This window comes from Mytilus californianus, unplaced genomic scaffold (genome assembly GCF_021869535.1).
Source record: "Mytilus californianus isolate M0D057914Y unplaced genomic scaffold, xbMytCali1.0.p SCAF_13, whole genome shotgun sequence".
Classification (NCBI taxonomy): Eukaryota; Metazoa; Mollusca; class Bivalvia; order Mytilida; family Mytilidae; genus Mytilus; species Mytilus californianus.
The window spans coordinates 29,011,340-29,038,429 of NW_026262615.1; the positions used below are offsets into that span (position 1 = coordinate 29,011,340).

The 27,090-nt window shown below is 32.8% G+C and overlaps 1 protein-coding gene across 1 annotated transcript in view; it reads left to right on the plus strand.

The window, feature by feature from the left end:
* The first annotated feature begins 4,369 nt into the window (after window positions 1-4,369).
* Window positions 4,370-27,090, plus strand: part of LOC127723472 (nucleolar protein dao-5-like) — a 47,599-nt gene continuing 24,878 nt past the window's right edge. The window contains exons 1-6 of the mRNA XM_052230123.1: window positions 4,370-4,438; window positions 17,296-17,341; window positions 20,702-20,745; window positions 22,194-22,267; window positions 22,788-22,845; window positions 26,004-26,129. Of these exons, the coding sequence (XP_052086083.1) occupies window positions 4,430-4,438; window positions 17,296-17,341; window positions 20,702-20,745; window positions 22,194-22,267; window positions 22,788-22,845; window positions 26,004-26,129 (357 nt within the window). The 5' untranslated portion in view covers window positions 4,370-4,429. The remainder of the gene's footprint in view (window positions 4,439-17,295; window positions 17,342-20,701; window positions 20,746-22,193; window positions 22,268-22,787; window positions 22,846-26,003; window positions 26,130-27,090) is intronic.

A 27,090-nucleotide genomic window follows, 5' to 3' on the forward strand; every position in this document is an offset into this window, starting at 1 on the left:
TTGAAAAGAAACATGACACGAGTCCAAACTACTTTTTCCTGACCTCAATTAATCTCGATCAATGGAATAACAAAGGTACATTTATAAACGAATGTATATCAAGAATGTAAACGTTGACTGGATAAGCAACAGTATCCCGACTCTTAACTCAAAGTTGTATCTGAAAACAGGACTTCAAAGGTTAGAACGCATCACTGTTGAGTTGCAGGGCAAATATAAAGTCATTTTGTTCGGTAGGAACGAAGAAATGTGTGACGACAATTTGTAAGTTTCAAAGTATCGGTAAACAGGAAGTATATGTTCGACTAATTCCAAAAGTGTTCACATGCTACAACTCTTTACTATCAAGCTGTTGATTAAAGATAAAGATATTCTGTTTAGTTGTAGTGGAGAAAAATGTGACGGAAATATTTGTTGGACAAATGAACGGACGGACGGAGGGACGGACTGATAAGGTGGGGGCAATATATAGCCCGACTTCAGGAATGGAGGTATGATAAAAATAATCAGTACAGAGAAGGCAATTAAGTATACCAGGTGTAATAAAAGCACAAGTACAAGTACAAAATAAAATGATAAACCATAATATGACGGTTTGGAATGGTCCTTCATTTCTGTATTCTCAAATTTTTTGATACGTTTTCTCTATTCCTTTTTTTAAGGGCACATTATTCTTTATATTTTAGCACCCCATTCTTTTGCATTCTTTATTTTTTTATCTATGTTTCTGTATTCTTTATTTTCTATTCTGTTAACCCTATCCATGCAGACCCTCGTGCTATATATTTGCAATGTCAAAGGCAAGCTCAAGCTAAAGCTATTTAACATGCAGATACGAAAACATGTCGTCATGATGGCTGTTGTTCGGAAACGAGGAGGAGGAGAAGGAAAAGGAGGAAGAGGAGGAGGACTACGATAACGATGACGATGATAGATTGGTGAAGTTAACAGTAGACGGATCTAGGATTTTTGAAAGGGGGCGTAATTCCCAAAAAGTGAATAAACACTTAGATTGATTTTAGGCTTAAAAATGATATATTTTCCAATCAATCGTACGCCCTCTACACTCCACGACTGCTTTCAAATATCACATGCATATCAAGACGAGAACACGTTAATGAGATATGAACATGAACTCTGGAATTAACGTTATAGTTAACAAAATACATGTAATAGTTACCCTCTCTGGAAACATTATCCTGACTTCAGGACGACCAGTCTCTGTGTTGAGGTGGTGTGACACATTTGTTTTCTAAATCCCAGTGGGAATCATACTTCAACGATGAATCTCATTTTTTAAAATCAAAATTAGGTAATTAATGATATTCTTGTTGTAAAAGATTTTTAATCATAAATTAGTTACGTTCATATGATGCATAGAAATCTGAGACTATCTAATGCAAACACGCGCGCTTATAGAAACAATTACAAATATATACTGGATGCATTAGAAGGAAACAACGGAACCTCGTCATAGAACCTCGTCATCCAGGAAAGGAAAAGTCATCCTGCTTTTCCTATATTTTGGTATAGAGAGCACCATTAAAATTCTTATATCAAAAGCAACGGTCACTGATTATAACCGTTGGATCGTCGACATATAACACATATGTATGCCTACTCAGTCTTTCAAAGTCATGCAATGGAAATGACTGTAAGTTAACAGTTTGTACAGATCATTAATGTATTTTATTATTTTTTTCATCCAATTTAGAACATATCCATTTTATCAATGCTATTACTTTTTACCATAGACATATGTATTATATGTCTCTGTTTTTACTAGCTCAGTTTAATCATGATTTAATTAACGTTTTCGTTTGCTTTTTTTATTTTAATCAGGGACAGTCTATACTTACTAGTATAGACTGTCCCAGTTTTAATACATTTGTACCTCGTTATTCATGCTTATAAATTCTACCATCCTTAATTATAGTGCGTCATTCTAGCTGCGTGTTTTTTTTAACGTAATTGTATGCTTGTTTGTATTATCGTACCTTGTATGTCGACTAAACGCTATATATATATATATATATATATAGATAGATTGCCAATCTATAATTTTATTTGTGTAATTGAATTAATCTCTGTACTGATTAATCCACACTCCCATAGATTTGTATGTCATGTGCTGCTATTTATAGGCACTTATATATATATATATATATATATATATATATATATATAAACGCCTAAAAAGTGTACACAACAACACCAATAACAAAAAAAGGAACTATAAATGTAATTATTTATAAATATTTCGGATAACAGATATCCTTCATCAGTAAATATGATTGTGATGTTGAATGAATCATATATCAGTCTACTTAGATTAAACTATAACAATCTTGAAATTTATACAATAAAAAAGTCAAACCGAACATCAGGTAAGACGCTTGCACAATTCTAAATATGTGTTAAACACGACATAGGTTATATGACTAATTACAAAAGAGAGTTCAAATATATGCTTTAAATAAAAATAATAATGTGCGATATGAACTAGCACAATTCTAAAGCTTTAACGGTGACGACAGTTATGATGTTACAAGAACGATTGCGTCAATAAGAATTCCAAATAAACAGCACTGAACGATCTAAATTTGTAAATATTTCAAATTTGACAACGGTAGAGTAGTTACAACAGAGTCTGCGTATTTAAACATCACAAACAAACGGCCGTTAAAATATGATAATAAAATTTGACTAAGGTTAACTAGTTGAACGTGGCTTGGTACTTTTACATCCCTCAAAAAATTAAGCAATTTAAATTGGTATATTCAACAGATTTTAGAGATGAGTAAGGTAAAGAAATAGAAACAGAGACTGTAATAACAAGCAATATAACCCAAATGTGAAGCACTGCATGGAGTAGAACTACATCTTTTCATTTATCCCATTTGGTGCCAAAGTTGTTAATTTTCTTATCCAAAATCTTTCCCGAGTGAGTCTATCCTCCCTAGACCAAGCAGAGTTGTGATCAATGATTGTAATGGTCAGTCGATTGAGATCTGCCTTAGTGTGGCCAGGGGATCTCAAATGTCGACTGAGAGGGAGGTCTGGCTTGCATTGGTAGTCGCTACGATGACCAAATGTTGTGTATCTCCTACAGTGTAAATGTGGTAAACAGTATGTTGGCGAGTCAGAACAGCCGTTTCACAAACGAATGAACGGTCATCGTAGCGACTACCAATGCAAGCCAGACCTCCCTCTCAGTCGACATTTGAGATCCCCTGGCCACACTAAGGCAGATCTCAATCGACTGACCATTACAATCATTGATCACAACTCTGCTTGGTCTAGGGAGGATAGACTCACTCGGGAAAGATTTTGGATAAGAAAATTAACAACTTTGGCACCAAATGGGATAAATGAAAAGATGTAGTTCTACTCCATGCAGTGCTTCACATTTGGGTTATATTGCTTGTTATTACAGTCTCTGTTTCTATTTCTTTACCTTACTCATCTCTAAAATCTGTTGAATATACCAATTTAAATTGCTTAATTTTTTGAGGGATGTAAAAGTACCAAGCCACGTTCAACTAGTTAACCTTAGTCAAATTTTATTATCATATTTTAACGGCCGTTTGTTTGCGATGTTTAAATACGCAGACTCTGTTGTAACTACTCTACCGTTGTCAAATTTGAAATATTTACAAATTTAGATCATTCAGTGCTGTTTATTTGGAATTCTTATTGACGCAATCGTTCTTGTAACATCATAACTGTCGTCACCGTTAAAGCTTTAGAATTGTGCTAGTTCATATCGCACATTATTATTTTTATTTAAAGCATATATTTGAACTCTCTTTTGTAATTAGTCATATAACCTATGTCGTGTTTAACACATATTTAGAATTGTGCAAGCGTCTTACCTGATGTTCGGTTTGACTTTTTTATTGTATAAATTTCAAGATTGTTATAGTTTAATCTAAGTAGACTGATATATGATTCATTCAACATCACAATCATATTTACTGATGAAGGATATCTGTTATCCGAAATATTTATAAATAATTACATTTATAGTTCCTTTTTTTGTTATTGGTGTTGTTGTGTACACTTTTTAGGCGTTTATATAATTTATTTATTGTGTACATGTATCGTTACTCGTAACGATCCAGCGCCCTCGTGGGAAAAATCGTTGACTATTATTCAGACGTTTTATATATATATATATATATATATATATATATATTTTTTTTAATTCATTGGATAGAAATTTGTAGTTTGATAAATCCATCTGAACATGCAATGTGTGAAATATACAAATATTTATATCAGAAATGGGTATTGACAGGTTATGTTACGGGCCCGGAACATAATTCTAGTTTTTAGAGCCATCCAAGTCCATTGGTTATCTCCCTTGTGGCGGTTTAAACCTCAACCAGCACGTGTGTTTCTTCAAGCAAGCTACGGTTTTCAAATAATGTCAAAGGTTTAATATTTGCATTTACATATTAACAGTTGAATTTGGTAGCAAACCAATCTGCCCAAAACTGGAAAAAATGTCAATCTCAGAGTCTGATTTCTTCCATGGCATAGATCGGCAAGTCAAAGTGTTTGTACTGGTCTTCCCATCGAACAGCTCAACTACGCCCATTTCATATACAAGTTTAACCCTCTCACATATGTGTTTAATAACAAAAAGATGTCGACCTTTTTGAACTAAGGTCGGATTTTTTTTTTTGATTATATGAATAACAAATTAAAAGTCATCATAGTCATTGTGTACAGTCAGGGGTACTACTTAAACAAGTGATTTTAGAATCACTTCTTTGAGTGATTTTGGCTGTGAAATATTAAAATTTTTCGCACAGACTTTTTAAAATCACTGAAACAAGTAATTTGACAAGTTAAAATGTAATCACTTCAATAAGTGTTTATAACATTTTTTTGATATTTTTCCCACAAGCTTGATTTTTTTATTGGTAAAAAGACAAGAATTGCATTGAAAAAACAACTATGTACATGCAGAAATTGTCTTTTGCTTGATAAGCCTGTCAGTTTTAACAGTTTATTTAAATATGCAAAAACTGGAATAATTTGTAGATCAGGACATAACCTTGAAATAAATCATTCTAACTATAAAGAAAACCAGTCAGGTTACCTAATATTGTTGACCTTTGTCTGATAGTAAGAGTAGTTAATGAATATTTGATTACAGAACAATTCCCAAGGGTATTTTTAAAAGCTTTAGCGCACTAACTTACTGGCCAAGCGCACTGGTGAAATTGATATCCAAAGATAAAGGGATAATTGATCTATATAGGAAAATTATAGAATAGTTTGTGAAAATATGGAAAATCAATGAAATTTGCATTTGAAGATCAAAGGAAACACCAAAATCACTTAAATAGGTGATAACTGAATTTAAAAAATCACTGAAATAGGTGATAATGAAATCACTTGTTTAAGTAGTACCCCTGACTGGTGTAGTCCAAATAATTATGACGTCTTGAAAGGCTATTATATTTTTTTTCTTTGACGCCTTACATCGATGTAAGGCGTCTAAGAAAAAAAATATAATAGCCTTTCAAGACGTCATAATTATTTGGACTAAGTCATTGTGGTACAAGTATAAAACACGGTTATAATTATGACGTCTTCTAAGGATATTTTATATTTTTGCTGTGACGTTAACCCATATTCTAATATGACAACCAGTATAATCACAGTATATCTACTATAGGGAAAATGCATTGATACACAAAATTGGCTGTTCTGCTTTATGCCCACCTTATGTACATGTATACGACTAGGTAAACTCAATATGCTACAGTATAACCCACGTTTTACGTAGGCCAAGCTTCAAAGACAATACGATTATCTCTATTCTAATGCACAGGGGTGAAACTTATTTTTGTGAGGCCAGTAGCCAGCTGGGCTCCTAGACTTGAAAATCTGTTAGCCCAGACAAAAAGTTAGTAGCCCACTTTATTTCACTATGAGTATCACCAGTGAAGCCCGCGAAGCCGGCTGAACTTGCTATGAGGGGTTTGGGGGCATGCCCCCCAAGAAAATTTTGAAATTTTAGACTCAAAACCCTGCATTCTGAGCATACCTGGAGGTGATTTAGATGCTTGGGAAAATGTAAATTTTGTCTTATTTTTGTTGTTGACTTCAATCAAATTTAATAAAAAAAAATCATTTACAAAATGGGAATCTTCATGCTCTATGTACCAGTTTTTTTTTAATATCTTTTTAAAACAACTAAAGAATTCTCTGTCCTTAAATACATGTAGATGATCAATGAATATTTAATTTTATTTCTTTAATAATCTAATTTATTAAATATCTTGATCGATTTATTTTGCGTAACTACGTACATTTGTAAACAAATTACCCCCCTTTTTTCTCTAAAGACTTGTACACGTATTTCAAAAGCATTGTCATAAAATTGATATCTCCTCTGATTTTCTCTTTTTTGTAAATTGTTCAGTAAGTAGGAAACTAAAATCATTTTGAACTAATGTTATTTATTTGTGATCGACAATATTCTACTTTCGTTTTTGATCTTCATTCTCTGGCTGGACACCACATGGGCTTTGAAAAGGGAACTACAAAAGGTACTGTTTTCCAGATTCTTAACAACATTATATATTATACGTTCTTTTATTTGACTGAAATTATTTCATAACATGCTATTGTCATCTTCTCTGAATTTCTTCGCTTTCTTGAAGCCAAAACCGAACAGGGTATTTGATCGCTTCATATTGTAAATGACCATCGGAACGTCTGTCTTGTTATCCTTGCAAACATACAATACTTTCCGGACTTTAAATAGACAACCAATCAGTGACCTGAAGTAACGTGAACTATATTTAGTCAAAGGTAAACACGGACTTTACATCCTTGTTTATCGCGACTTTGCGACAATACGACTCTCGACACTTGCCTGTATACATTTTAAAAAGATTTTTTTTTCTTTTTGAATTTATATTTTTGTCAGTGGAGTAGTCGGCACTTGGAGCCACGGTAAACAGCGGATTTCCGTCTGTCAAAGTACTTTGTTTTCAATTCGCCACCTGGGCTACCACAACTGAATAAAAAGATCGCCCAGGTCAATTTTTGGTCGCCATGGGCGACTGGGTGACCTTTCAGTTTTTTCCCTGATGCAAAAAGAAACAAATCAGTCCATTAAAGTTATTATTTTGGTGAAAAATTTAATAAAACGAAAATTTCTCGAAATGATGTTATCGTCTTTGGCAACTAAACCAGGTGACGTCATATTATGCTTCAGCTGTACTATGCTTCCAGTGCATACTAGCCAACCTCTGACAATGAAAAATCATGTCATGATGACATGTCAAAAAGCGTGTGAAAACGCGTGATGTAGTTGCGGACTTTTAATATGAACATTATACAAATTTGTTAATATAAAACAACAATATTCTACTGTAAACTTTTATTGCATTCAACAGTGGCCTGTTTTTGCTGCTTTCAAAACAACACTACTAGGCAAATATTCAAAATAACTGCCAGTTTGGTTACATTTACATGATAACAAGGCGCACAATATATCATTGAGTTCTGATCTGAATTCAGTGTAAATTTCTTAATAATTGAAAATGCTCTCTCACAGTCAGAATTGTTATTTGGCAAAACTAAAATAGCTTTAACGTTTCAGAGCTCCAGATAAGAATTTACAAATTGGGGTTTTTACCCACCATTTTTTTATGTAATTGGGTGATAAAGTTTTTTAATTGCATTATCAATTCCAATTCACCCCTCAAGCAAATATCAAATTGGGTTTTTCACCACCAAGCTCCTTAATGTATTGGGTTTTTTCATCAACACAATATTGAATATTTAGGCATGTTATAATCACATTATATCAACCCCAGATGTGTTTCCATCTTAAATGTGTTTCTTTCTTTGTAGAATATGTGCTAGCTGTTTTATTTGGTTTATTCACTGACGAGCAATTGTACATTTAATTTGTGTCCCGTTTTAAACGTTCTGTCAGTTTTGTATTTTCTCAAAACTTATGTTAACTGCAGCTGGTGTCATTAGTTGGACAGGAACTAATTGCCTTTCTAGATCCCATATGACCACCCTATAGTTTAATTATAGTTGGGGTAGGTGTGGCTAAGTGTTTAGATTTTTATACGACCGCAAAAAAATTTTGTGGTCGTATAATGGTATGACGTTGGCGTTGTCGTCGTCTGAAGACACATTGGTTTTCGCACTCTAACTTTAGTTTAAGTGAATGGATCTTTTTGAAATTTGACCATAAGGTTAAATACCACAAAAGGAAGGTTGGGATTGATTTTGGGGGTTATGGTACCAACAGTTAAGGAATTAGGGGCCAAAAATAAGCATTTTCTAGTTTCCAGACAATAACTGTGGAACGGTGTATGGATCTCTCTGAAATTATACTACAAGTTTCCATACTACAAAGGGATGGTTAGGATTTGCTTTGGGGGGTTATGGCTCAAACCATTTAGGAATTAGGGGCAAAAAAGGGGGAAAAACAAGGTTGTCCTGGTTAATGGACAAATACTTTAGTACAAAACATAATTTAAAGCAGTGTAAGGGAGATAAATCAAATACATCATTGAAATTATCTCCCTTACACTGCTTTTAAATTATGTATAAAGTAATGGTTAATGAACAATAAAGATAATTTAAAACAGTGTAAGGGAGGTATTCCAAATATAACGTTTTGGTTACTTTCCTTACACTGCTTTTAAATTATGTTTAAAGAAATGCATATTTATAAAGGAAGACCAGTAAAAATATCTGCAAATGTTGCATCTTTTTTTTTTACAAAAAAATCCATATGAAAGATTTGACACTATATTTTTAATTCTATTATAAAATAGATTAAGTTAGCACTATGGTAAATTTAAATGGGTAATTATGGTTGCCAACTCCATTGGAAATTTGAATTGAGATTATGACCATATCATGAGGGAAAGAATTTTTTGGGGGAAAAAAGGGGGGGGGGGATAAAAAGAAATTGTGGGGGGTCAATTTTTTCTCATTTCAGATTTCAGAAATAAAAAAGAATTATTCTTCAAATATTATTTTTTTTTCAAATTTCAAATATTGAAAAATTTCAAGAAGTAATCTTTAATTGCACAGTATGGCGCATTAGATTTGTAAAATCTTTGATCACATTTATTTATTTTGTTATGCCGAATCTAACAGTGTATTTAGATTTTTAATTTTGGGTCCAGTTTTCAAATTGGTCTACATTAAGGTCCAAAGGGTCCAAAATTAAACTTTGTTTGATTTTAGCAAAAATTGAATATATGAGGTTCTTTGATATGCTGAATCTAAACATGTATTTAGATTTTTGATTTTTGGCCCAGTTTTCAAGTTGGTCCAAATTGGGGTCCAAAATTAAACTTTGTTTGATTTCAACAAAAATTGAATATATGGGGTTCTTTGATATGCTGAATCTAACCATGTATTTAGATTTTTTATTTGTGGACCCCGTTATCAAATTGGTTCATATTGAGGTCAAAAGGGTCCAAAATTAAACTTTGTTTGATTTCATCTAAAATTGAATTATTGGGGTTCTTTGATATTCCAAATCTAACTGTGTAATTAGATTTTTAATTTTGGGTCCTGTTTTTTAAATTGGTCTACATTAAGGTCCAAATGGTCCAAAATTACACTTAGTTTGATTTTAACAAAAATTGAATTCTTGGGGTTCTTTGATATGCTGAATCTAAACATGTGTTTAGATTTTTGATTATGGGCCCAGTTTTCAAGTTGGTTCAAGATAGGGTCCAGTATTTAAACTTTGTTTGATTTCAACAAAAATTGAATATATGGGGTTCTTTGATATGCTGAATCTAAACATGTATTTAGATTTTTGATTATGGGCCCAGTTTTCAAGTTGGTCCAAATTGGGGTCCAAAATTAAACTTTGTTTGATTTCAACAAAAATTGAATATATGAGGTTCTTTGATATGCTGAATCTAACCATGTATTTAGATTTTTTATTTGTGGGCCCCTCTATCAAATTGGTTCATATTGAGGTCACAAGGGTCCAAAATTAAACTTTGTTTGATTTCATCAAAATTGAATTATTGGGGTTCTTTGATATGCCAAATCTAACCGTGTTTTTAGATTGTTAATTTGGGTCCTGTTTTTTAAATTGGTCTTCATTGAGGTCCAAAGGGTCCAAAATTAAACTTAGTTTGATTTTAACAAAAATTGAATTCTTGGGGTTCTTTGATATGCTGAATCTAAACATGTGTTTAGATTTTTGATTATGGGCCCAGTTTTCAAGTTGGTCCAAGTTGGGGTCCAAAATTAAACTTTTTTTGATTTCAACAAAAATTGAATATATGGGGTTCTTTGATATGCTGAATCTAACCATGAATTTAGATTTTTTATTTGTGGGCCCCGCTATCAAATTGGTTCATATTGAGGTCAAAAGGGTCCAAAATTAAACTTTGTTTGATTTCATCAAAAATTGAATTATTGGGGTTCTTTGATATTCCAAATCTAACCGTGTATTTAGATTTTTAATTTTAAGTCCCATTTTTGTCGAGCCTGCGACTTTTGTCGCAGAAAGCTCGACATAGGGATAGCGATCCGGCGGCGGTGGCGGCGGCGGCGGCTACGGCGGCGGCGGCGGCGGCGGCGTTAGCTAACTTCTTAAAAGCTTTATATTTTAGAAGATGGAAGACCTGGATGCTTGATACTTTGTATATGGATGCCTCATGTTACGAAGTTTCCGTCAGTCACATGTCCAATGCCCTTGACCTCATTTTCATGGTTCAGTGAATACTTGAAAAAAAAGTTCAGATTTTTTGTAATGTTAAATTCTCTCTTATTATAAGTAATAGGATAACTATATTTGGTATGTGCGTACCTTGCAAGGTCCTCATGCCCGTCAGACAGTTTTCACTTGACCTCGACCTCATTTCATGGATCAGTGAACAAGGTTAAGTTTTCGTGGTCAAGTCCATATCTCAGATACTATAAGCAATAGGTCTAGTATATTCGGTGTATGGAAGGACTGTAAGGTGTACATGTCCAACTGGCAGGTGTCATCTTACCTTGACCTCATTTTCATGGTTCAGTGGTTATAGTTAAGTTTTTGTGTTTTGGTCTGTTTTTCTTATACTGTATGCAATAGGTCTACTATATTTGGTGTATGGAATGATTGTAAGGTGTACATGTCCAACTGGCAGGTGTCATCTGACCTTGACCTCATTTTCATGGTTCAGTGGTCAAAGTTAAGTTTTTGAGTTTTGGTCTTTTTTTCTAATACTGCATGCAATAGGTCAGCTATATTTGGTGTATGGAATGATTGTAAGGTGTACATGTCTAGCTGGCAGGTGTCATCTTACCTTGACCTCATTTTCATGGTTCAGTGGTCAAAGTTAAGTTTTTGAGTTTTGGTCTTTTTTTCTAATACTATATGCAATAGTTCAACTATATTTGGTGTATGGAAATATTTTATGATCTATATGTCAGTCACGCAGGTTTTATTTGACCTTGACCTCATTTTCAAGGTTCATTGCTCAGTGTTAAGTTTTTGTGTTTTCGTCTGTTTTTCTTAAACTATAAGCAATAGGTCAACTATATTTGTTGTATGGAAGAATTGTTAGCTGTACATGCTTGCCTAGCATGGTTCATCTGACCTTGACCTCATTTTCATGGTTCATTGGTCAATGTTTAGTTTACTTGGTTAATGTTAAGTTTATGTGACAGTTGTAATAAAGCTTTATATTTAGGACTATCAACATAATATCAATGATTAGTAAAGAAGGCGAGACATTTCAGCGTGTGCACTCTTGTTTAAATTGGTCTACATTAAGGTCCAAAGGGTCCAAAATTAAACTTAGTTTGATTTTAGCAAAAATTGAATTCTTGGGGTTCTTTGATATGCTGAATCTAAACATGTGTTTAGATTTTTGATTATGGGCCCAGTTTTCAAGTTTGTCCAAGTTGGGGTCCAAAATTACACTTTGTTTGATTTTAACAAAAAATGAATATATGGGGTTCTTTGATATGCTGAATCTAACCATGTATTTTGATTTTGGACATTGGACCATAATAGGTAAATTAAAAAAATTCAAGTTCTTAGACCACATTCTTTCTGTGTCAGAAACCTATGCTGTGTCAAATATTTAATAACAATCCAAATTCAGAGCTGTATCAAGCTTGAATATTGTGTCCATACTTGCCCCAACTGTTCAGGGTTCGACCTCTGCGGTCGTATCAAGCTGCTCCCCAGCGAAGCATTTTATTGTGTAATATATGTGAAACTGATTTAGGTGCTGTAAGAAAGTTTTGCCAGTCCTTTCACCTATTTGCCAAATTAGCTCTCGCCGCGATATAGCCTTTCTGTGCTAATGCGGCGTAAAGCAAACAACAATCAATCAATCAATCAATCAATATTTGCCAAATCTACTTTTTAATAAAAATAAAAAGTAGTTTCCAGATTTAAGATATACCCCAAAACCTTGAGGTTTATAATGACGGAGACCACATTCAACTTAAATTTACAAATAATTCTGCAACATCAAGTAAATAAATGACAATGTTATACTGCACTTGCCAATAAGACAACTATCTTTAAAAGCATCTAGAACAATTAGACCAAAACAAAGAAAGTGTCAAGCTGCATTGACGTAAAAAACGGATATGTGTATATATATATATATAATTCACTCATCAACTAAAATGAAAAAAATAATATATAAACTGTTTTCGTTTAATTCAAATCACATAAATCTGGGTTAAATTGTCCCTTATCAGAACTTTTGGTTTCCGATGCTTTCAAACTACATTTCATGTCATAATTGATTTGGCCTTTCACTTTTTCCAACTGATTTCGTTTTTGACGGAACCCCGTGTTTATCGCTCTAGCAATGTTCTCGTTGTGGTACCGGCGCAAACACGCCCGTGCGTTCAATGGCCGCTTCCTAAAATCACTAGCTGAGTCTTGTTATCATCATAACTTTCCCTCAGCTATCAAAAAGAAGCCGAAAACATGCTTCTATTCAATATTTTTACCGGACATTTACTTTCGTTTTAATTCATTGTATGTTATGATAAGTCCCGAGCAATTCGAAAAAATATGACAGCATGTCACACGCTAATTGGATAAACGCCGAGAAGATCGAAATGTTTTCATAAACACGTGTACCTTTTGAGCAACGGAAAATTCCAACAGGGACCCATTACAGCTACTTGATGCATGGCTCTATTTTTAGAACGAAAGGACATTTCCAATTATAAATATTATATTATAAAAATAGATTTACGCGACGACTGTAATCAAGTAAGGGTAAATAACGCAAAAGATAGCAAATAAAAGCGTTAAGAACCCATGTTTTTGGCATATAATTGGGTTTTCCTTTGAATTAATTGGGTTATTGAACCCTGCAATGGGCAATTGCATTGGGTTTTTAATTATTTTTATTGCGTGATCACGCAAATACGCAGCTTATCTGGAGCTCTGACGTTTAAATAGCAAGCTTTGAAAGAATGTCATATATATAATTTTTTTTTGCCATTAAAAATGTCATCTATATCTGCCATTGCTCCCCACAAATTATATAAATGTATGTTGCTATTGTCTGGTCAAAAGTGGGTAGTTCACCAGAAGACATGCTGGTACTCAGAGAACTGATCCAACAGTTTTGTGATATTCCCTCCCATATGGCCTGTGGAAATCTGTTGGCTAGATTTGAAACTGAAAAAGAAAAAAAAATTATAATTTGAATACCATCATGACCATTGAATGCTTTATCAAATATTACATCCTCTCACACATGTTGTTATGATTGCAAATGATTGATAATGTTTGCAGATGATCCAATATAAATATGAGAGTAACATAGGGTGCACAATGCATTGTTTGGCCCTCGATCATGTCGATCACCTTCTTTTGATTGATTTTAACACGGACTCCCAACTTTTTTGGTATGTACACTGTTATCGTTTTCGCTTAGCACTCTGCTCTTTAGACGACAGTACATGTCCAGAAAGTGACCACTTTCTGCTGGACTTTTCCCCAAAGTGAATAGAGAAAGAAGTAACAAAACCTTAAAACCTACTTACAAACTTACCTGAAGTAAAGGGCTTTTATTGTTAGTCCATATTGTAAATAAACAATGGCGACGTCACAATTTCTTCGAAATTCTTGGTATTTATCTTCTATCAATGAAAACAGCCGTGAATTGCGATCTCACTAACGACCAAAAAATCAAAACAACGAAAAAGCATGTAATAGCGTGTAAAGTGGCGAAAAGCGTGTACATGCCATGTGACAAAATCCTCGTGTGTAAACTGTTGAAAAAGCGTGTATTACACACGAATATCATGTGAGTTGGCAACTATGTTCCAGTGTCAAATGTTAACACTGGACATTTTCAGGCATCTTGTATGCCTCAGTATATGTAATAAAATTAAGACAAAAAGAAGAACATTTTAGGTGAAAAGGTGATTTTTTTTTATTTACTATTGATTAAGATAATATTATTAATATTATTATAAAAGGGGTAAAACGGAACAGCCAAAACAGTATCGTGTGTATAAGGCTTTAACAGTTGACAAACTTACCGTATTTGTCCTATTAGAATCCAAATATTTCATGGCAGCTGTAGATTTGTTTTCATTTAACTATGGGTTGGCATTTACATTCGTATTTAACCTCTCGCTATCATAAATGCCCAACCCATGGTTAAATGAAAACAAATCTATGGTTGCCATGAATTATTTCATAATAATTCAGTCCCTCCTTGTGAACGACTCCCAATCTGATTGGCACCCTCTTGATGGCTATATAATATGGGGGGTGTTGCCTGTCAAAGAGGACAAAGTCCGTATTACAAATTTCATTTTCATTGTATTGTTGTCATTATTCTTTTTTTGTTAGGCAGCATCTGCCAACAGAACAAGAACAGGGTAATGGACAAACGCAACTGTTAAAAAAAAAAAGTTAATGATTTGAGTTCATTAGTGTATTTATTTCAGTCTTCTCCCTGGAAATTTTTGAAGGCGCAAAAGTTCGTACCGCGTAACTCCTTTTTATGGAGTGAACTATTGTGACGCGAAACAATCCTTCAGAAATTATACAATATGATTTTAAAAGCTTTATGACCGACTAGGTGTATAATTATGTACACTATTTATAAATTATCATTAGATAAGATATAATCAATGTACACATATACAAAACACATTGATCATGTTGATTTTTTGGTATACAACTTTTTAAAACAAAAGAATTATTGAACAGCTGACCAATTTCCGCAGTTTGACATTTTGAGATCTCTTCCGTGTGTATTTGTCACAATCTTTTCTTTGGCCGGTAGTAACCTAACAAGTTCTTCAGAGTGAAATCCAACAAAATTATTTACATATGCTTCTGCGTTTTCATACCCTATTATTGACATCGAGTTGTGTATTGTCAGTTTTCTGGTGCAAGGACCAAAAACAGATAACTGATTTATTTTTTTAAACGTAACAATTAAGGACGAATTTTATTTGCTCAGAACAAAATTTCATATTCAGACACAAACTCGATTCACATTCAGTCAGGGGTACTACTTGTACAAGTAATTTTTATTTACTTGAAGAAGTAATTATAATATACTTATATAAGTAAATTTGTAGGATACTTATACAAGTGTATTTTATTTACTTGTATAAGTAAATTATTTTTTGGCCTAGTTATGTCCCTTAGGCGTTCAGATTTTTTTACTTATACAAGTAAAAAAGTCATCCTATCTTCTTTTCTTGAATTCTTAGAACTTCTTTGCTCTAACAGAATTTTGAATTGTCTGTCCTTTGCAGATGTCTTTACTATTCATTTAAGTGTAATTTCATGGACAATGAAAATCTCATTTGTCTTTTATCTTTAGAACACTGCTCATTTACAAGCCCCCAAGGAGCAATTTTTGAAGGCCTTGCGCAAATACTTAAGATCTTTGCTCAATCAGTTTCTTTGTTGAAATAATGAGATGAAACATTGAACTCTTATCAAAAATTATGAGCTAACCTGAGAAAAATTATTAAAGGCATGATTTTACATCTCAAAACTTGAGAATTTTTGTGGGATTGTAAAAAAAAATTTACTTATACAAGTAAATTTTTTAGAAAATTAAGGGGAGATTATTCAAACAATATAATTAACTTGTATAAGTATATTTTATTTACTTCTTCAAGTAAATAAAAATTACTTGTACAAGTAGTACCCCTGACTGACATTATGAATTTTATCATAAATATTAGTTAAAAATTTACTTTACATTTTTTTGCATAAAACGACTTCCATTCATAAATAGTTGTATTGCAAAGTTGCCATGTGTTTTCAATATGTTCATTGGTTGTATTAAAATAGACTTTTATTATTGACCAATGAGAACATTCAATATTTAATTCAGCAATCAATCAGGAAAGCCATGCATAAAAACTTTTCATATTTGTATTTCGATCTTTTCCTTTAATCCTAACCTTGAAACACTGTAAAAAAGTATCCAATAATATTTATCTTTTCGATGATAAACTATGCAATTATGCGCTCTGACAAGGCAAATGATAGACTTGAGTCGATCAATAATTGTGTAATTTGGTGTAATATTGATTTTCTTCTCAGCGGAGATCTTTAACTTTACAAAGTTATCAACAGTTTGTAATTAAATTTGAAAATTAACAGGCTGTGGGATTATCATTTAAGGCACTGTGTGCCAATGTAAGTGCTGTGGGAACAAAAAAAATATTTGGAAGGCGCTGTCCTGCAGCGTCATATCGGACTGGAAAGAACACTAGATTTTACACTTTTATTTATTTTTCTATTGTTATTGAGGACTTTGTCTTCATATCACATGCATTTTGATATACCCATGTACATTTTTGTACGTCAAGTCTGGTACACATGCATGTATTTGCTAAATTGAACACTTTTAAAAGACCTTCGAAATTCTCAACTGTTATCATCCAATCTATGAAGATACTGCTAACTCGTATTTATCAATCAGGACAATGCAGGACAAAATAAATCATTTGTGTTACAAATAAGCTCATCATTTCAGGAGTAGCATCCCGAGTACAGAGGTAAACCAAACTATATATTTGGCAATGTAACCATTTTAAATTTCTCTCATAGTGTATGCAGAGTGGTGGTAAAATCCACTGATAGATATGTCTCAGATTTGATATTTTAATGACTAACATTGAAATGGAATATGTTTGCTACATTTGTAATATTGCATATATATTTTTTAATCAATGATCAATCAGCAATACTTGAAAAAAATAAGAAAGTAACAATAAATTATGATCAGTAAACATAATTTTTTGTGTATATTTTAGATGAGTTGTAAGTGTGTAGACAATACAGATATTCTCCTACAAATCTGTAAGTATGTTTTATATCAATACAAGATTAAGGCTACCATAATATTGCTGACCTGACATTATCACCTGCATATTGATACTGCAGGGGTCGTCATAAAAACGTTAACATTAGGCTGTCCAGTAGGGCCCATTATCAAGGTTATAAATAAAGGCAACAGTAGTATACCGCTGTTCAATAGTCATAACTCGATTGAGAGAAAACAAATCCGGGTTACAAACAAAAACTGAGGGAAACACATCAACTATAAGAGGAAAACAACAGAACAACAGAAACACTGAACTGCAACAAAAACAAACGCCAACAAACATAGAAACGGACTATTTGATAACAACTGCCATATTCCTGACTTGGTACAGGACATTTTAAGAAAAAATGGTGGGTTGCTGGCAATGTTAAAAATACCGCTAAAATGACAACATTACGTCAGTCAGGGGTACTACTTGTACAAGTAATTTTTATTTACTTGAAGAAGTAATTATAATATACTTATATAAGTAAATTTGTAGGATACTTATACAAGTGTATTTTATTTACTTGTATAAGTAAATTATTTTTTGGCCTAGTTATGTCCCTTAGACACTCAGATTTTTTTACTTATACAAGTAAAAAAGTCATTTTATCTTCTTTTCTTGAATTCTTAGAACTTCTTTGCTCTAACAGAATTTTGAATTGTCTGTCCTTTGCAGATGTCTTTACTATTCATTTAAGTGTAATTTCATGGACAATGAAAATCTCATTTGTCTGTTATCTTTAGAACACTGCTCATTTACAAGCCCCCAAGGAGCAATTTTTGAAGGCCTTGCGCAAATACTTAAGATCTTTGCTCAATCAGTTTCTTTGTTGAATTAATGAGATGAAACATTGAACTCTTATCAAAAATTATGAGCTAACCTGAGAAAAATTGTTAAAGGCATGATTTTACATCTCAAAACTTGAGAATTTTTGTGGGATTGTAAAAAAAATTTACTTATACAAGTAAATTTTTTAGAAAATTAAGGGGAGATTATTCAAACAATATAATTAACTTGTATAAGTATATTTTATTTACTTCTTCAAGTAAATAAAGATTACTTGTACAAGTAGTACCCCTGACTGTACGTGACAGATATACAGTACAAATAAATGCAATAACACTCAGGACAGAGAAACACATAAATAAATAATAAAATAGTAAATTACAAAAGTAAATATATATAAGTCATCCTAAAAGTCAGCTGCACCTCTTACTGCAATACTACTGAATTTGATATTGTTTGTTAAGTAATTTTAATATTAAGTAATCATACTTATTTTCCAACAATATACACAAAAATTGGAAACGGAAAGGAGGGGGAATGGTCCAACCATCCTAAACTTTTAGAATGAAATAAAATCCAGTCTACATTTGGTTTAAACATTTTCTCATCAGCCAATATAACATTAAATTTTTCAACACAATTTTTCTTGTTTAAATTACTCAATAACTTTACACAGGATTGGGTCTAGATGGGAAATATTCAGTTGCAAATAACTAGCATATACTGCTGTAATTTGTTTTTATGCCCCCGCCGTAGTGGAGGGGCATTAAGTGTTACCCTTGTCTGTCGCGTACATCCCCAAAATTGGTTTCCGTTCTCTAACTTTAGTTTGCCTCAACCAAATGTTATAAAACTTATACACAATGCTTATTACCACAAAACACAGATCAAGTTCGAAATTGGTTGGCGTCACTTTTACCGTTCATGAGTTATGCCCTTTATAAACATAAAAATTGCTGAATTTTTTCGTTTTCGTTCTCTGACTTTAGTTTGCATCAACCAAATTTTATGAAACTTATACACAATGCTTATTACCACAAAACACAGATCAAGTTTGAAATTGGATGATGTCTCTTTTACCGTTCTTGAGTTATGCCCCTTTATAAATGGAAAAATTACTAAATCTGGCGTTTCCGTTTTCTAACATTAGTTTGCCTCAACCAAATGTTATGAAACTTATGCTTATAATCTCAAAACGGTCTTAACTACATGAATCCTGCATCTGTATGTGGAAGTTGACTCATGCATATTTACCAGTCAAGGGTCTAACTTAAATAAGTTATTAGAGAAAAATAACATACATGTCGTTATTGTGGGCTAAAATATAAAAAAACTGTGATAAAATATGTATGTTACATGTTTCAAAGAGGCAATATACTTCCTTTACTTTGTTAAATTGTATACAAGTTCTATAGGTATTATTATTGTCTTTATGTATACTAAACTTTAGAAAGATATAACAGTTCATAGTTTGCCAATCATGTATAGTACACCTATGTTATTAAAGAAAATATATACCTGTAATAACTAAAGGGTGTTATTACAGCTTCTTTACATCACTTCAAAGCCATTTCTCAGACATATATCACAATATATTTTAATTCATTGTAAGACATAATGATCAGAGCATGCAATGAGGTTCTGCGCAAGATTCCAAGTAATTCCCAAGTGTTTCATTTTATAAGTTACATGCCTGTAATAACTAAGCCTTGTTATTACAGCTTAGTGTATCCCTTAAAAGCCTTGTCTCATTGATTTACCATGGTTGATCAAAAATGTATAAATTGAATTGGAAAATTAATTATTAAGGTTATGTATTAAGTTTCTGCGCAAAGTTTCAAGAAATCCCAAGAGCCCACTAAAAATAAAAATATTTTTGATGTATTAACTAATAACAAACATATGTTACTACAGATTAAGAAAAAAAGAGCAGACAACTCATGAAAGTATCTGTAATAACACATGTATGTTATTTTTCTCTAATAACTTATTTAAGTTAGACCCTTGACTGTTTACAAGCAGGGGCATCTGTGGCCCATAGACACATTATCCATTTATTTTTTGCTTGTTTACATAATTTATTAGCATGATTGGTAATATCTGATAAAAAAAATCATAAATTTCATATAAAATATTATATATTGCAAATGAAAATTGACTTATAGAGTAGTATTCTGGTGGACTTAAATAAACATTGTGAAGTGCGAGTTAAAGGATGTTTGCTTCTCATGTTATTGACATTTTGTCAGATATTCAGAATCCTCTAGTTTTAACCATGTGGTGCCAATAAACATTTTCCCTGCTAACACCTTATTTTCTTTTCATAATTTTATTACATCCATGTATCTTAGAAAGTCATTTTTGAAAATCTTATAACGTTCTTGTTATTTTTATGCCTACGCCTTCACTGGAAGGGATGTTAAGTGTTACCCTTGTCCGTATGTACGTCAGTCTAACATAAAACACAAAAAGCAAAGGAACAGTGTTTTTATTGCTGTTCTTCATCTCAAAGTCACAATGTTTGGTTTATATCAGTTATTAATTTACATACTTTATTTTTCAGTGGAAGAACTAAAGAAACACACAAAATATCATGAAGAAAGAGAGGTACATTTGTTTAACAGCTTATGCACAATTCTGTCAAAACACATCAACTGTGACACATTGAACATACATGCTTAGATGGCAACCGTTACGATTTACCAGTAATTTTTACGAATATTGGACCAAAATTACGGTGTTACAATTAACAGTCTACTTGTTACGGATTTTCGTTCATTACCTGTCTGGAACAGTTCCCTGTTTAATCTCATTTTGATCAATGTGACGCTTTATTTTTGGTTTTAATTTTGTAACAATAAGTGCTTGCGTGATACAGATTTAAATTTTCTTGGGACTATCTATATTAGTAAGCGATCTATCTATTTCTTGTTCGATTCCGAATAATTAATGAACCTGCCGAGTACGATGTCTGATGTCTTTTGCAAATATTTTGTGAACAAGACTTCTATTCAGCGCGATGTTTGTTTTTCCTCATGTGCTCATCAACTTTGAGTCGTAGTTGTCATAAATAAAGGAAGGAAGTCTTTTATTTGTCACTGTGTGCCTAGTTGTTAGTATGATTATTATAAAATGTTATACAAAAATATTAGCACTGAAAAAAATCAGAAATTATGGAAATCGTAATATTTTTTTACTAATTGCAACAAAGGGGGGTTGCCATCTATGTACATGTAATTAAAATTTACCTGAGATGCATCACCTGTTACTATATGTATTTGAATTAATCACCTGGTACAATTACTAGTTCCTGTACGCTTGACTGGTGAAATGTTATCCGATAATTACTTTGTTTATTAATCAAACAGAAGGTGAACATACATGTATGTTAGACATGTAAGGCCATCATGTTCACCATAAATTTTAAGGTCGACATTCAACAGAGAATGTCAAGGGTCGTACTGTAAAATTAGCAGGACGCGTCTATAATGTTAAGAAATTAAATGACTAAGATAGTTTCGGAAATTTTACGCATAATATATTGACAATGATTGATATATTACATAGACCAATTCCTAAGCACAAATATTTTTTATGCCCCTGCTGCAGCGAAGGGGGCATTTAGTGTTACCCTTGTCTGTCCATACATCCCAAATTGGTTCCTGTTTTCTAACTTTAGTTTGCCTCAACCAAATGTTATGAAACTTATACACAATGCTTATTACCACAAAACACAGATCAAGTTCGAATTTGGGTGGTGTCACTTTTACCTTTCTAGAGTTATGTCCCTTTATAACATATATGCAAGCATCTGTGTCCCATTGACATATTCTTCATTTGTTTGCCATAGTAAAAAAAAAAGAAAAGATTGTTGCATGCCATATCAAGAAGTATAATAAAATTGTAAACTGTAATATTTTAGATTTGAAATGGGAGCATTCTTAAAGGTAATTTCTAAAAAAATATTGAAGTTAGCTGTTCAGGAAGGTCCAAATTCTGATAGTCAAAACAGTGCTTCTTTAAATTCTATGATTGCATTTTTTTTTACTTTATAGTCCATACAGGAAGAAAAAAGTCCAGCTAAAAAGAACCCTTCAAGACAGAAGAGATCACCGACCTTGACTTTAAGGTACGTATCAATTAAGGGGGTAGATGTGGGTTACGGTAAGAATAAACTTAATATCCCCCTCCCCCTTTCTTAAGTTTGGGTAGTCAATCAGTCTGTCCTTTTGTACTTCCGTCCTAAATTTCAATCTGTACCTCCTATTTTGTCTATTGGTCTGGATTGATTTTGGGGTTTCCTTCAGCAGATCATTGACTTTAAAAGAGAGGGGCATCCAAAATCACTGTCCAGAGATTTTTTTTTTTTGTAACTTGGAACAAAAATGGAAAATATGCGTTTTTTTATATCAGTTAAAAAATTCAAGGAATTCAATCAACACGAGTTTTATGTACCATAATTCAACTGTATGTAGAACACAATAGGGAAATATAAACGAAAAAACTTGTGAACATTTTTATTACAGTAACTTACCTAACCCTAACCCTATTGTTAACAAATTGGAAAAATATAAACAAGACATTGTTATTATTCTATCACATTTTGTATTTTCATTAATTTCTTTTAATCTAATTCTATTTCATTGCAGTCAAAGAGCTCAGGAACTGTACATCAAGTACAGAGTTAGTAAAGAAGAGATTGAAGAGGTAAACCTTTCAGAGAATGTATGGTTACTTCACTACAAAAATGTCATTTATGATGGCACTGTTACATTGTTGTCATGTATGATGTCACTAACTACATAAACATGCCATTTATGTTCGTATTTGACATTAAGTTACCATTGTAGACATAGCTGATGATAAAACTTTCATGGACATTTAACTTCTTTTTGAAGAGGGGCATAAAGGGGGTATCTGCATGGAAGAACACGAAATAAAATAACAATTTCATGATGAACGAACAATTAAAAATTTCTTGCACGTTGATCTTTTTACCGATTTCATGAAACACGATGAATAACGAACTTTTTTCAAGGCTGCACGTGCAATAAAAATGGCAAAACAAGTTGAACGAAAATAACCCTTTACCACCCTCTTTGAAATACATCTTGAAGCAAAGTTTCTTTTTGGGTAAGGCCGTTATTTATGTGATTTTAATGATTTGTTCTCAAAATAAGACTGTATTTCCCTTAATGCCAAAATTTCATGAATGTAAGACAGAAATTAAAATACTGTTATCTGACATACTAATTTTAACATCTGCAACACTGAGGTTGTGAGTTTGAATCCTGCTCGTAGTTAGGTGTGTTTGACTCTTACCTTAATTGTCGAGGATTGCCAATTTTCCTGCCAAATGTCATGGTATTCTGGCTTCCTCCACCAATAAAGACTGGATAGGCGACAAATGTGCTGAAATTGATGTTAAAACACCAACAATCGATCTATCAAGCACTTGTGCATAATTTTGCCTTCTTCTGAATTTGGTTTCCTGTCTTCCTCTTAAATATATGTATGCTCAAATGTAATGTATTTGTTTTGATTTATCTTTAATTGAAGGTCTTACAGTGATCTGTGATTGTTTACGTCTTTGTCATTTAGTCTTTAAGGATAGTTTTCTCATTGACAATCATACCATATCTCCTTGTTTTCATATTGATACTAGTTTACCTAATAAGTTATCGAATATTTTGGATTCATTATTATTCGTTGGATACCGATTTTTGTCTAATTCTTTGGTACAAATGAACCACAAATTTAAATGTCCCAAAAGTCACAAATTTCTATAGGCTTGTATGAAGACTTTGGCAAAACCTATTAATCAAATATCCACGAAAAAGCAACTTTTTCTCAATCCACAAAATCTAATACCCACGAAAATAAATGAATCCACAGTTCATTTTTGTCTCACCTTGAAGGAGTCAAAAAGCAAGACTTGGGTATGCTGTTTCCGGCGGCGGCGGCGTCGTCAACAACGTATTAGTTTGTGATAAGGTCTAGTTTATGGTGAACCACTAGTGGTAGGTCAATTATATTTGGTATGCAGTTGTATTAGCATTAGCACATCTTATTACTATGGAGATTATTTAGCCCCACCCCCTCAGTCATGGTCTATTGACTTTGAAACTTTTGCTTAGTTTTTGTCGAGCCTGCGACTTTTGGTCGCAGAAAGCTCGATATAGGGATAGTGATCCGGCGGCGGCGGCGGCGGCGGCGTTAGCTAACTTCTTAAAAGCTTTATATTTCAGAAGGTGGAAGACCTGGATGCTTCATACTTTGTATATGGATGCCTCATGTTACGAAGTTTCCGTCAGTCACATGTCCAATGTCCTTGACCTCATTTTCATGGTTCAGTGACTACTTGAAAAAAAAGTTAACATTTTTTGTAATGTTAAATTCTCTCTTATTATAAGTAGTAGGATAACTATATTTGGTATGTGCGTACCTTGCAAGGTCCTCATGCCCGTCAGACAGTTTTCACTTGACCTCGACCTCATTTCATGGATCAGTGAACAAGGTTAAGTTTTGGTGGTCAAGTCCATATCTCAGATACTATAAGCAATAGGTCTAGTATATTCGGTGTATGGAAGGACTGTAAGGTGTACATGTCCAACTGGCAGGTGTCATCTGACCTTGACCTCATTTTCATGGTTCAGTGGTTATAGTTAAGTTTTTGTGTTTTGGTCTGTTTTTCTTATACTGTATGCAATAGGTCTACTATATTTGGTGTATGGAATGATTGTAAGGTGTACATGTCTAGCTGGCAGGTGTCATCTGACCTTGACCTCGTTTTCATGGTTCAGTGGTCAAAGTTAAGTTTTTGAGTTTTGGTCTTTTTTTCTAATACTATATGCCATAGGTCAACTATATTTGGTGTATGGAAATATTTTATGATCTATATGTCAGTCACGCAGGTTTTATATGACCTTGACCTCATTGTCACGGTTCATTGATCAGTGTTAAGTTTTAGTGTTTTGGTCTGTTTTTCTTAAACTATAAGCAATAGGTCAACTATATTTGTTATATGGAAGAATTGTTAACTGTACATGTCTGCCTGGCACGGTTCATCTGACCTTGACCTCATTTTCATGGTTCATTGGTCAATGTTTAGTTTTCTTGGTTAATGTTAAGTTTATGTGACAGTTGTAATAAAGCTTTATATTTAGGACTATCAACATAATATCAATGATTAGTAAAGAAGGCGAGACATTTCAGTGTGTGCACTCTTGTCATGTATTAGTTTGTGATTAGGTCAGTTTAAGGGGAACTGTAAGTGGAAGGTCAATGATAATTGGCATGCAGTTGTATAAGCATTAGCACATCTTAATACCATGGAGAATATTTGGTCCTTACCCCTCAGTCGTGGGCTATTGACTTTGAAACTTTTACTTAGTTTACATGTATTAGTTTGTGATTAGGTCAGTTTAAGATGAACCACTAATGTTAAGTCAATGATATTTGGTATGAAGATTCATTTCCATGGAGATTATATAACCTCACCCCCTCATTATGGTTCATTGACTTTGAAACTTTTACATAGTTTACAAGTTAATGTTTGTGTTTAGGTTTGTTTAAAGGGAACGACTTATAAAAAGTCAATGGTATTTGGTATGCAGTTGTATTAGCATTGGCCCATCTCATTGCCATGGAGATTGTTTAGCCCTATACCTTCAGTCATGGTTCATTGACTTTGAATATTTGCATAACTTACATGTTAAAGTATTGCTATTTTAATTCAGCATTTGCATTATTCAAAATAACAAATAGTGGAGACATATCTCTGAACATTATGTACATGAATGTATTTTGAATTGGTATGAATGCTAGCTTTACACAAAACTTTTAATGTACTATAAATTGTTCAGGGAGGTGGCGACGCTGTCCATGAGCACTATCTAAAGAAATGGAAGAGCTTAAGTGAAGAAAAGAAGAACAAATGGAAAAAGAAAGCTGAGAAAGTAGCAATAGATGTAGGCAAGACATCAGTTAAGGTATGAATAAAAGATTGTATAGTCAAGGAATCAGTTGAGGTATGAATAAAAGATTGTATAGTCAAGGAATCAGTTAAGGTATGAATAAAAGATTGTATAGTCAAGGAATCAGTTGAGGTAAGAATAAAAGATTGTATAGTCAAGGAATCAGTTGAGGTATGAATAAAAAATTGTATAGTCAAGGAATCAGTTAAGATATGAATAACAGATCGTATAGTCAAGGAATCAGTTGAGGTATGAATAAAAGATTGTATAGTCAAGGAATCAGTTGAGGTATGAATAACAGATCGTATAGTCAAGGAATCAGTTGAGGTAAGAATAAAAGATTGTATAGTCAAGGAATCAGTTGAGGTATGAATAAAAGATTGTTTAGTCAAGGAATCAGTCCAGGTATGAATAAAAGATTGTATAGTCAAGGAATCAATTAACTAAAGGTATGATTAAAAGATTGTATAGTCAAGGAATCAGTTAAGGTATCAATAAAAGATTGTATAGTCAAGGAATCAGTTAAGATATGAATAAAAGATTGTATAGTCAAGGAATCAGTTTAAATATGAATAAAAGATTGCATAGTCAAGGAATCAGTTGAGATATGAATAAAAGATTGTATAGTCAAGGAATCTGTTAAGGTATGAATAAAAGATTGTATAGTCAAGGAATCAGTTAAGATATGAATAACAGATTGTATAGTCAAGGAATCAGTTGAGGTATGAATAAAAGATTGTATGGTCAATGAATCAGTTAAGGTATGAATAAAAGATTGTTTAGTCAGGAATCAGTTAAGATATGAATACAAGATTGTATAGTCAAGGAATCAGTTAAGATATGAATAACAGATTGTATAGTCAAGGAATCAGTTGAGATATGAATAAAAGATTGTATAGTCAAGGAATCTGTTAAGGTATGAATAAAAGATTGTATAGTCAAGGAATCAGTTAAGGTATGAATAAAAGGTTTCAAA